This window comes from Bidens hawaiensis, unplaced genomic scaffold (genome assembly GCF_021521415.1).
Source record: "Bidens hawaiensis isolate Kalapana, Puna unplaced genomic scaffold, B.hawaiensis_p1.1 tig00022300_1, whole genome shotgun sequence".
Lineage (NCBI taxonomy): Eukaryota > Viridiplantae > Streptophyta > Magnoliopsida > Asterales > Asteraceae > Bidens > Bidens hawaiensis.
Window position 1 is genome coordinate 1 of NW_027493462.1, and position 13,102 is coordinate 13,102.

Below are 13,102 nucleotides of genomic sequence, written 5' to 3' on the forward strand. Positions count from 1 at the left end.
AACAAACCATAGTGGGGCGTTATGGAGAGGGACAGCAAACATACGTGGCTATGGCGTGACGGTGATGTGGCACTGTGGAGGGGCTTTAAAGCCCATCCATAGTGAAAAGTTTATGGATAAACAAAAAATTTTTAGCCCAATAATAATAATAATAATAAGATTGTAAAGATAAATCATATTTTATAAGTTTTATATTTTTAAATGTATATATAAAAAATTTTGGCCCCCCAAACCCATCTGACGATCCGATCGGCACTACACACAGCCTGCCCTGGCCACTATCGTGTCTTATTGTGTACACCTAGAATTAACAGGTTCGCGGTTGTGTCTGGGAAACAGTACACAAAAAGTTTTCGTGATATGTACAAATATATGTTTCGTGTTCATGTCTTATCCTGTACGTGTATACACGATATTTCAGCCCTAGAAAATGGTTTGAAAGTGAACCTATTTAAATAGCACATGTTATAATAAGGTTTCTAAACAGAAAAATAATTAACACCCTTTGATTATAATATAAGCCACTCCAAGGTACATCAAATAAAGCAGAAAGTACTACAACCACAAAGCTAAATCACATCACACAAACTTAGCACAAGGCCATGGTCTATGGTGTCGTGAGGTACACATTGACATGAACAATGGTCTCAACACCATCAGTGGTGTGTTGATCCACTTGAGGTAGACTCTCAATGGTTGCATACCCTTTAGCCTCTTCATACTTCCCGGTCCCACCAATCACAGCGATATGCGATATCTCAGAAGCAGTCCTAGGACTCCGAAAAAGCTAATGGTATCATCCACCTCGTGATCATTACCATGAAATAAAGTTGTGAGTGCAAATGTGTGACTACTCCCATCCAACGAGCTCGAAAGGTAGAAACCTTGTCCTCGGCCAAGCACGCCCGTACCTAGCTCATGCCCTTCGGTTAGTTCATTGTCAATAACCGTGATTGACCCGAACATGAGTTGTTGGAGTGTTATGCCAGCGGGAAGTTGACCGGCTGCAACGAATGGTAGGTTTTTCCCACCATTGACAACGTTGTTGTTCCGGTGTTTTGGAGAATGGTGTTTGAATTGGGGTTGTTCGGGTTGTTACCATTGAAACCGGCTAAGAATGGGAGGTTATTGTTAGTCACTATGCCAGTAATGTTGTTTAACGGGACACCGCCAGTGACTGGAAACACTTGGCTATTTGGTGTAGAGAATGGGACTGCGGTTAGCGCTTGAAGTAGCTACAATTCCTGTAACCACCCTACTTGTAGCTGAGACCCTCCTAGGACATCATGCATAAAGAAACTCAAAGTTGGGTGTTCCCCGTTAAGACCACCACTAGTAGCACCTGACCCTCCTGTCGGAGTGGCACCTGACCCTCCAGATGGTGTCACACCGACTGGGGTGGCCACTGGGGTTGTTACAACAGTAGGTGCTACTTTAGTAGTGGTGGGACCCACTACTGGCGCAGGTGCTACAGTGGCAGGAATTTGACCACTTGGTAGCGTAGGTGTTGAATCTTCCACAGGGGTGTCATTCTCGTCTACCGGACCACTTGTGTCAGGCTCGTTGGTTGGCAATGGGGCCAGAGGCGTCACACCACTTGTTGTATCTAGGAGGACACGTGTGGCATTCAAACATTCTAGAGAAATGACTAGCAAAATGATGCAAATCGTGGCTTTGAGAATGGTAGAGGTGGATAATTTGATCATGTTGTGGATTCGGGTGTTGTTTTAGTTGATGGGAAATGTTGTTAATGATGAATAGGAGTGTTGTTGCACGTATGAATATATATAGTGACGATCTAATATGGAGTTGATGATATGGATGGAGTTGTTTTGGTGTGGGGTGGTTTGGTTAAACAACTACCTTGAATTTTGCATATTTGGTGTGTTTGAACAGCCCAAAATATTTCTTTGTTTTGTTTCATCGGAAAGAGGAGATCACATGATTTTGTATATACTATACAAACTTTATTTTTTATATTTAGGCATAGTAGATTTTGCCTTGTTTTATATTTATATTTAGGATATTTAGGCATTGGTTCCTTATTACGATCGATTATTAAAAAGTAAATTGGTTTTTATTAATCTCAACTATTGCATTTTGGTCATTGTCGGTCTCAATTAATAAATTGGCTACTAACGGTCCCAACTTTTAACATATTTGTTTCTAATAGTCCATGATTAATAGAATCCTAATGCCATTAGGTTTAGGTCGTCGAAATACGTCTTTGGCCGGAAAAGTCAAATTTGTTGCCAGAAAACACCACCCGAACATCACAACCGCCACCAATTGACTCACCGTCTACCAATTACCACCACTTGAGCACCATCAACCGAACTATGGTTCCTAAAGGTCCGACGATGCAAAATCTAGGGTTTCCAGCGACCTCAATAATTGGGGCTTTTACTAGAAGAAGGTTCCTAAAGGTCCGATACAAATTTACCAAGATGTTTGAGTCGGAAATGTTGAGTTTTCGGGAAAAATTGAATTTTCTGGCAAAAAACGTTTTTCCTGCGACCTAAAACTAACGACGTTAGGATTCTGTTAGTCGCGGACCATTAAGAACAAATACGTAACAAGTTGGACCATCAGCAGCCAATTCGTTAATTGAGACCTGTAGTAACCAAAAGACAATAGTTTGGGATTAATAAAAACCAATATACCTTATTAAAATGTATTTAGTGAAATTTCTATCATCCAAAACCCATTTTTGACTCAAATCAAAAATCCGACTTGATATTCAACTAAACATCACATGTTAATAATTTCAAGATCTAGTAACAATTCAAAAGGTAAGAAATTATCATCTATCGTATTCTTAACAACATAAATATGTATTTAAAATATAGAATGATGAAGAAGTGACCACACCACTGACCCAAGTAGTCACTATAAAAGAAATGGAGCCCAAATCGTTTTCAATTGATCAACAAACAAACCATTGTTAGCCTTGCAACTTATGTATAGATGTCTTCAATTGACCATACTCCTACATGATGATCACAAAGATCACTTACGGATATCGATGATGATAAATACATCACATCTTGTCATTTCTACATTATCTATTGATAAACGTGTCTCGTTAGGGGCGGCAGTTGTTGACAAGACCCGAACCTGACCAAATATATATATATATATAGGGTATGAGTCGACTAACACCACTCGTTAATTTGTGTAAACCTTTTATACTTATATTTTAATTTGTGTTTTTTTACGTTTTCCATTCTTCTGAAAATACACTTTGTGATTTTCAATTCATTTTCAAGATTTATTAATAATGAGAAGATTCATATTACTCATTCAATCTAAATTATATCAATCTTGTTTTTAATTTCTATTTTGATAAATTGGTTAAATGAGTTGTGTTCGGGTTGACCCGAATTTATGTGTGTATGAGTTATGGTTGAAATCTTTGACATGAATATTAACATTGGTTGAGTTTGGGTTACATATTTCCACCCGTCTACCTGTTAACTGGCTACCCACTGTTATTCTAAAAGAGGCCCCTTCCTGATTTACATTTCGGTTTTGTTTCTTTTCTTTCCTTTTTTTTCTAAAAAGGCCAACCCGTTATTATTATGAAAATAAAACATATTTTTTCTACCACATACGTGATTATAAGTTTTGAAATTGTTTTAATCATGTCACTCATAAAATATTTTGTTCCAGTCAGGTTATAAAGTTTTTTTTTTTTCAATTCTATATATTTTACCTGGATAACAGGTTGTCTAGTTTTTTTATTTTTTATTTTTTTATTTTAAACAGTTTGACATTGCAAAATATTTTTTTAAAAATTGAAAAAATTAGTATAAATTGAGAAAAATAACTTTTAAATTGCAAAAAATTTCAAAAAAAAAAATCTGAAAAATTGCAAAAATTTAATTCGAATAAATTCGATCTAATGCAAGTTTACCTATGCCAAAATTTTGAAAACCATAATTATAATTGCAAAATAAACATATAAATTTAAAGTAGCTACAATACCACATAATAATAAATTCAAAATTAAAGTACAAATAATTTAAAATTCAAAATATTGAAAATAAGAAGTAAATAACACTCATATTAGTATGGACAAAAAAACAAAAGTATGGCCCATTAAGTTTAATTAATTTGTAATGGACATTTATTATTTATGAATTTGACACAAATAAAAAAATAATTATATATCTATCTATATCTATCTATATATAATATAGAAGTCATGAACAAATTAAGACGGTGAATTTTAAGAAATTTACAATCGTTTAAACACACAGTATAATTTTAAAGAGGAGCAAAATGGTCACAATTACACAAATATCACGTGTCTTTTATGTTTTTACCAAGATAGTTATAATTTTAGTCCCCCTACTTTTATCAACTTTGTAAATTTAAAGAATATTTACAAATCTCAACTCTATCTTTTACCTATCTGCTCTTTTTAATTTCACTTCCGACCCAACTTGTCCCACGATTTTTAAAATGTCTTAACTTTTTCGTACGATAATATTTTTTTAAAAAAAATTACACCATAAAAACGAGCGTTGTATTATCTTTAATTTGAGTATGGTATTGCTATAGTTTGTTTAGGTTATAAAAATAACATTTTATGTATAGGTTTTAAATTTTTAATGGTTTTGGATTAAACTGTGAGCCAAATCATTAGTATTTTGAGACCGAACAATTGAAAATTGAAATCAACCAAACTTAATCATTACCAACGATATGGTTTGTACTTCGATAATAAATTGAGTTTAAATAAGCATTATTAATCTACCTACATATACCAACAAACAGTTTCATGGTTTCAAATAGAACAATAAATATCCATAAATCTATTACGTGATTACCAAGATTTGGGTTTTTCGCTGCATCGCGCAGGCACCTGCCTAGTATACATATATCTATATGTATAATTTGAATTCGAATTTTGAATCGAATCGAATAATAAATCATAAATTCATATTCGATTAATATAGTCGAATTCGAATTTTTAAAACCGAATTCGAATTGAATCGAATTTCTAACGTTTCAAATGTGAATCAAAATCCGAACAACCCTTAATTTTTTTAAACACTAAAAAAAGATTTTATTAATCATCAAACGATATTACAAGTAACATAACCGGTTACTGATGGGGTAAGAAACCTGAAAGAATAAGAAAGACTCAAAGATAGAAGGAAATTGATTTCAAATTCTCTGATATTCATTCCATAGATAAACACCAAATAAATAGTCATACCAATTACATTAGACACCCCTTACTATTTAAATAAACCATAACCCCCTTAACTTAATTGACTGAATAATAATAAAAATAAAACGTAACAGTTACATACAACAAAACCAAAGTAAAATATATTTACTTTGGTTATTTATATTATTTATATTTATTATTTATATTTACCGACCTATTACTATGACTGTTCAAAGGATAAGACCCGACCTCTTTACCTAATACCCTACTTGGACCCTTTACCCTTTTAGGAAGAAACGTGGACCCGAGACCCTACCCTCTAAATCATAAAAGGGTCAGGTATAAATAAGGGTTTTAAGGGTCCAACCCTTTACCCTTTAAGGGAGTAATCACATTTTCTTTTCTTTATTTACTAGTTGCATATCTTATATATGACTTTAACATATGAATTTTAAAACATTTATACTTTCATTTAATAACATAGTGAAGTTTAACTTCAAAAGTTTATCAACCATTTTGTAGGTTCATATTCGGGTGGATCTAACAACGTCTTTAGATCAACCTAACTTAGTGCTAGTGGAAATCACACTAAACAACCAAGAGGTCTCGGATCTTGAGTTTATTTTCGTTTAAAGAAAGGTGAGAGAGAGAGAGAGAGAGAGAGCCAAGAGATGAGAAGAGAGAAAGTTAGAGAGATAATTTGTTTTTTTGCCAAAAGGTTTTCTATTAATGAACAATCCAACTCTTGCTTCTTATGGCATGCTTTCTATTTACAGGAAAGCATGCATGAGAAGTAGAACACATCCAATGTCCAATGGGCTTTACAACATTGTTTCCCTTGTGCCCATACATTTAACTTTAACAACTAAAGCCCAATACTTATATTTACAATACAAAAGACTAAAACAAAATGGGACTAACACATTTGAACTGATACAAATAATATTCACATTCACAAATTACGTATAAAGAACAATTTAGTGATTCCTATATATATGTTTCCATTCAATAGTACGACCCTTTATTTTTACTTTTCTTAGTGATTGGGAAATTTCTGATGAATTATATATGAAATACAAACCTCTCCTAAGTTTCAGATTAATCGCGAATCTAATGTATAGTATCTAGAAACTAGTAAACAGGTCAAGGGTTTGAAAAAGGATCGGACCCTTGAAACCCTTTTACCCTTTAAGGTGAAATTTAAATATCCTTAACCCGACCCTTATTACATTTTCGGGTCTAATTAAGGGTTTTACAAGTCGGGTAACCGGGTTTCAAGGGTCCGACCCTTATCTTGCTCACCCCTACCTATTAGTATTTGCCTTCTCCCACTACATTAATCAAATTATAATCCGACTTGGACTAATACTATAAAAACAACTTATTCTCATCCAACCCCTTATATTATGTGAGGGGTGTTTTTATAATTTAGAGAATGATTCAGGGTGTTGTGAGTGAAGAGTTTTTATATATTAGAAAAAGTAGCGATTTTTCTGTATATTTGAAAAGTTATTGTTTATCCTCTATAATTTTTTAATATATTTTGAAAGTTGTTGTAAGCAAAGGAATAAAAACAGGTAATGATAAAAGATATAAAAAACAGAAAATAAAGGAGGCTTAAGGGTAATTTTTGGTTTGAATATTGAGTTGGGCCATAAATTTTCCAATCTTTGCTTATTTAGCCTATTGTCCACGAAACCACCACAAACGAAGCCGTCTTCATTACTCTCCAATATAAGCCCTAATAATTCCTCATTTCTTCAATTTCTAGGGTTTTAGCACCCGATAACCATGTATCTCTACAACCTCACTCTCCAGCAAGCCACCGGCATCGTATGCGCCGTCAACGGCAGCTTCTCCGGCGGCAACAAGTCTCAGGAACTCGTCGTCGCCCGCGGCAAAGTCCTCGAACTCCTCCGCCCCGACGAAAACGGTAAGATCCAAACCATTCTCTCCGTAGATGTATTCGGTGCCATTAGATCTCTAGCTCAGTTTAGGTTAACCGGTGCTCAAAAGGATTATATCGTTGTCGGTTCTGATTCCGGTCGTATTATTATTCTAGAGTATAGTAAGGAGAAGAATGTGTTTGTTCAAGTCCATAAGGAGACGTTTGGTAAGTCCGGTAGCCGTAGGATTGTGCCTGGCCAGTATTTAGCTATTGATCCTAAAGGCCGTGCGGTTATGATTGGTGCTTGTGAGAAGCAGAAGCTTGTTTATGTGTTGAATAGGGATACGGCTGCTAGGTTAACGATTTCCTCGCCGCTGGAGGCGCATAAGTCGCACACGATTACGTACTCGATCGCTGGTGTGGACTGTGGTTTTGATAATCCGGTGTTTGCAGCGATTGAGTTGGATTATTCGGAGGCGGATCAGGATCCGACGGGCCAGGCGGCGAGCGAGGCGCAGAAGCAGCTTACGTTTTATGAGTTGGATTTGGGGCTTAATCATGTGTCGAGGAAGTGGTCGGAGCAGGTGGATAATGGGGCGAATATGTTGGTGACGGTTCCTGGTGGTGGGGATGGGCCGAGTGGGGTGCTTGTTTGTGCGGAGAATTTTGTTATTTATAAGAATCAGGGGCATCCGGATGTTCGGGCAGTGATTCCTAGGAGGGCGGATTTGCCTGCGGAGCGTGGGGTGCTTATTGTCTCGGCTAGTGTGCATAAACAGAAATCTATGTTTTTCTTTCTTTTGCAGACGGAGTATGGTGATGTGTTTAAAGTCACACTTGAGCATGATAACGAGCGTGTTACAGAGCTGAAAATCAAGTATTTTGATACCCTGCCGGTGACATCTGCCATGTGTGTTATGAAGTCTGGTTTTCTGTTTGCTGCTTCTGAGTTTGGGAACCATGGGTTGTATCAGTTTCAAGCTATAGGAGCTGATCCTGATGTAGAGTCATCGTCAGCTACATTAATGGAAACTGATGAAGGGTTTCAGCCAGTGTTTTTCAAGCCTCGTGGGCTGAAAAATCTTGTTAGAATTGACCAATTGGAGAGCTTGATGCCTATTATGGACATGAAAGTTGTGAATCATTTTGAAGAAGAAACGCCTCAAATCTTTACACTTTGTGGCCGAGGACCTCGTTCGTCTCTTAGAATTCTGAGACCGGGACTTGCCATCAGTGAAATGGCGGTTTCACAGCTTCCTGGTGTTCCAAGTGCGGTTTGGACGGTTAAAAAGAACGCTAATGACGAATTCGATGCGTTTATCGTTGTTTCTTTTGCAAATGCGACTCTTGTTCTCTCTATTGGAGAAACTGTTGAGGAAGTTAGTGACAGTGGGTTTCTTGATACCACACCGTCACTTGCTGTTTCTTTAATAGGTGATGATTCTTTAATGCAAGTTCATCCGAGTGGTATTAGACATATACGTGAAGATGGTCGTGTTAACGAGTGGAGAACACCTGGAAAACGAACTATTGTTAAAGTCGGTTATAACCGACTTCAGGTGGTGGTTGCATTAAGCGGAGGAGAGCTTATATACTTTGAGGTGGATATGACCGGACAGTTGATGGAAAGTGAAAAAACCGAAATGTCTGGTGACGTGGCATGCTTGGATATTGCACCTATACCTGACGGAAGACAAAGGTCTCGTTTTCTAGCTGTTGGATCGTACGATAAGACTATTCGAATATTATCTTTGGACCCTGATGACTGTATGCAGGTTCTTAGCCTGCAAAGTGTCTCTTCACCTCCCGAATCACTTCTCTTTCTTGAGGTTCAAGCTTCTGTTGGTGGTGAAGACGGTGCGGACCATCCTGCCAGCTTGTTTTTAAACGCGGGTCTTCAAAGTGGGGTGCTTTTCAGGACCGTTGTGGACATGGTCACAGGTCAGCTTTCAGATGCGCGGTCTCGGTTTCTAGGGCTTCGTGCTCCCAAATTGTTTTCGATTTTGGTTCGCGGAAGAAGAGCCATGCTTTGCTTGTCGAGTAGACCATGGCTGGGTTATGTTCACCAGGGTCACTTTCTTTTAACACCACTTTCATATGAAACACTTGAATATGCAGCCTCGTTTTCATCTGACCAGTGTGCTGAAGGTGTGGTGGCGGTTGCTGGTGACGCGCTAAGAGTTTTTACAATTGAAAGATTGGGTGAAACGTTTAACGAAACCGCTATCCCATTAAGGTACACTCCAAGAAAATTTGTGTTTCATCCAAAAAAGAAACTTTTGGTAACGATTGAAAGCGATCATGGTGCGTTTCCGGCTGAGTTACGTGAAAGTGCGAAAAAAGAGTGTTTTGAGGCTGCTGGTCAGGGAGAAAATGGTAAAATGGAGATAGAAAACGGTGGTGACGATGAAGATAAAGATAACCCGTTATCCGATGAACAATACGGGTACCCAAAAGCCGAGTCAGATAAATGGGTTTCTTGTATACGGGTTCTTGACCCAAAGTCAACAGAGACAACTTGTCTTTTAGAGCTTCAAGATAACGAAGCTGCGTTTAGTATATGTACTGTGAACTTTCATGATAAAGAGTATGGTACACTTTTAGCTGTGGGTACGGCGAAGGGTCTTCAGTTTTGGCCCAAAAGATCTTTGACAGCTGGATATATTCATATTTATCGGTTTGTTAAAGATGGGAAATCGCTTGAGCTTCTGCATAAAACTCAAGTTGATGGGGTTCCGCTTGCGTTATGTCAGTTTCAGGGAAAATTGCTGGCGGGAATCGGGTCAGTTCTTCGGCTTTATGATTTGGGGAAAAGAAAATTGCTTAGAAAGTGTGAGAATAAGCTGTTTCCGAATACAATCAATTCCATTCATACGTATCGTGATCGGATTTATGTTGGAGACATTCAAGAGGTATGCTTTTTTTATATTAAATTATTCATGCTATAAATATATTCTATATCCAGTTAAGTAGAGATGTCAAGATGTTATGGGTGTGCAACTGTGCAAGGGTTGGTTTTAGGCTCAACTGAAAATTTGGTTTTTGGATTTTTGAAAAGCATTCGGCTTTGTCTTTTTTTGTTTTTTTACAATTGGTTCAGGTTCAGGTTTTTTTTTTCGTTTTTTACCACTTGAGCTTGAAAATTCTGAGTAAAAATTACCCAAAATAATTAATGTGGGCCTTTTTTATTTGTGTTTAATAATTGTTTGATTATTACATATTTGGACCTATACGCCCTGCTTGCGGTGCGCACATATAATGTATATATGTGTGAACCCTTGGGTGGGAAAAAGTAAAATTGCACTAATTTTGACGTTATTTTACTAATCACGTGAAAATAACGTTAAAAGTGGCGGAAGGTTAATCAGGCATCATGTGGTGGCGTTGATAGCCGAAAGACAAGGGCACATGCACCAATCAGCCGGTGTCCCGATGATTGAGTGTTATGTGTCTTATGTCCAAGGCTTGATTCAAAACTACTATCGAGCCGGGGGTCTCACCGGAAGCAACCTCTCTATCCCTATGGGATAGAGGTAAGGCTGTCTACATCTTACCCTCCTCAGACCCTACCATAGCATTGCTATTGGTGGGATATACTGAGTACGATGATGATGATGATATTTGGACCTAAAATTTTAGGGTACACCTTTATTACCTTTTTTTAAAATTATTAGAAAACCGGTTTCTGCTGTTCGGTTTTGGTTGATAGCAAAGCCTGAACTGAACTGAAAAGTTGGTTTAAAACACATAAATTTATAGTCCTGTTTTGTATTGGGTTCGGTTATTTCTGTTTGGTTACGTCGGTTAGTCCGGTTATGGTTTGGTTTTTGAGTTTTTGTAAACGTTCATTTTGGTATTTATTGTCTTGCTATTAAGGCTTGAAAATTTTGGGCCAAAAATAGTTAGCTGAAAGTAATGAATTTTCACCTAAATTTTTTGTTAGTTAATGATTAATTGATTGGGCCTAAATTATTTGGGTTACACTGTTCATTAAATTCGTATACAATTGCTTAACATTCAAAATACAAAAATTGAAAATTGTATAACATCGGTTTGGTTTCTTACTAATGTGTTTTTCTTTGTTTTTTTTATAGTCGTTTCACTACTGCAAGTACAGACGGGACGAAAACCAGCTGTACATATTTGCTGATGACTCAGTTCCAAGATGGTTGACATCAGCATACCATGTGGACTTCGACACCATGGCAGGAGCTGACAAATTTGGAAACATTTACTTCGTTCGATTGCCACAAGACGTATCAGACGAAATCGAGGAAGATCCAACTGGTGGAAAGATTAAGTGGGAGCAAGGGAAACTTAACGGGGCACCGAACAAGGTTGAAGAAATTGTTCAGTTTCATGTCGGTGATGTTGTCACATGTATGCAAAAAGCATCTTTAATTCCAGGTGGCACCGAGTGTGTGATGTATGGAACTGTGATGGGTAGTTTAGGGGCGTTATTGGCATTTAGCTCGCGTGATGACGTGGACTTCTTTTCGCATTTGGAGATGCACATGAGACAAGAACATCCGCCTTTGTGTGGGAGAGATCATATGGCGTTTAGATCTGCTTACTTTCCTGTTAAGGTAGTTATATCAAGTTTTAACTCTTTTTAATCTTGTTTGATGAGCATGTGATATACTAATATTGGTTTGTTTATTCAGGATGTCATTGATGGGGACCTTTGTGAACAGTACCCAACGTTGTCGTTGGAACAGCAGAGGAAAATTGCGGATGAGTTGGATAGAACTCCAGCAGAGATACTCAAGAAGCTGGAAGATGTTAGAAACAAAATTGTTTAAAAGGTAAAATACATATTTGGTTAAAGGACTATTTGGATGTTCAGTTTCATATATGCTTATATTCTACTATATGCTACTTTATGACTATATGTCTTGTTACTGGTACACGTGTGCCATTTTCTTTTACAAATATTGATTTGTCCTTTTTGGCCGTTTTACGTAGGGGTGTAAATGAGCCAAGCCGCTCGTGAGCTACTCGAGATTGGTTTTCTAGAAGCTCGAATTGAATCGAGCTTAATTGAGCTTGAGTCTAAAATAAGCTTGTTTAATAAACGTCCCTGGGTTTCACTTATTGAGCTCGAGCTAGAGCTAGTTGTCTTAATATTATTATTTAATTATTATTCAGGGCGTTATAACACTATATGCTGCAAATTATTTTATTACAGCTGATTATGGGGTTTTTGATGCATGCAGATGATGCTAAGGCTAGATGGGTGCGAGCCAAAGCATGGCTTAACTAACGGAACTTGAAAGAAGTTTAGACAATTGAGGTTTCATTGCACTAGACTTTCGACTCTTCTTCTATTGTTGTAATTACGAAGATTCCTTAATGGAGTTTTACTCGATTGTTGTGAGATTTTTCCACCTGTGTTTTGGAGTTTGTAGTAGTTTTTACTTGTTATGAATCAAGGTTATAGTTAACTTGCATCTGCTTGAATTATTTTTATGAAACATGTTGGCACTTGGCAGGTTTGTTTCTAACATTAGTGACCCACATTTGTTTCAAGTAAATTGTGCTGTATTGTCGTAGCATGTTCAAGTAATTTTGTCAATTTCAAACGCAGCGTCAACCCCCTCAAAATATTACTCAGAGGTGACTATATGTGTTGGGACCGTGACAGAAAACATTTATTTGTTTGAAATATTATTTTTCCTGACTGGTGAACACTGTAACTCACTGTTTGCTTACCCGTCAAACTGGTTAGCAACTCAATGGGGGATTTTGGGCTATCTAGGACCTAGGAGTGAGAGTAAGTAAGTCATAAACAAGTCCGCAGGTTGCAAGTCATGGACGGTTAACACTTTGGGGCCTAAAGCGACAAAATATTTGGCTTCTCCAAATTTCAAAATGAGTTTCAAGAAATTAGATCTCACCAAATTAGCACTCAAATCAATTTAGCAAATATAGCACCTAGATAAGTCTCACCTAATTACAATTTACAACAAATCAGATAATCAAGTCTTACAAAATTCAATCGGTTAAGACTTAAGAGTAGAATAGAAGTTATA

At 37.0% G+C, this 13,102-nt stretch overlaps 1 protein-coding gene and 1 pseudogene across 1 annotated transcript; one reads left to right on the forward strand and one right to left on the reverse strand.

Moving 5' to 3' along the window:
• Positions 1-526: 526 nt before the first annotated feature.
• On the reverse strand, positions 527-1,813 carry LOC143565178 (dirigent protein 24 pseudogene; annotated as a pseudogene).
• Positions 1,814-6,937: 5,124 nt separating this feature from the next.
• On the forward strand, positions 6,938-12,544 carry LOC143565189 (spliceosome-associated protein 130 A-like). The gene is made up of 4 exons (XM_077052239.1): positions 6,938-9,982; positions 11,165-11,656; positions 11,735-11,875; positions 12,287-12,544. The coding sequence occupies exons 1-3, from the start codon at positions 6,974-6,976 to the stop codon at positions 11,870-11,872; spliced, it is 3,639 nt and encodes a 1,212-aa protein (XP_076908354.1). The 5' UTR covers positions 6,938-6,973; the 3' UTR covers positions 11,873-11,875; positions 12,287-12,544.
• Positions 12,545-13,102: the final 558 nt, after the last annotated feature.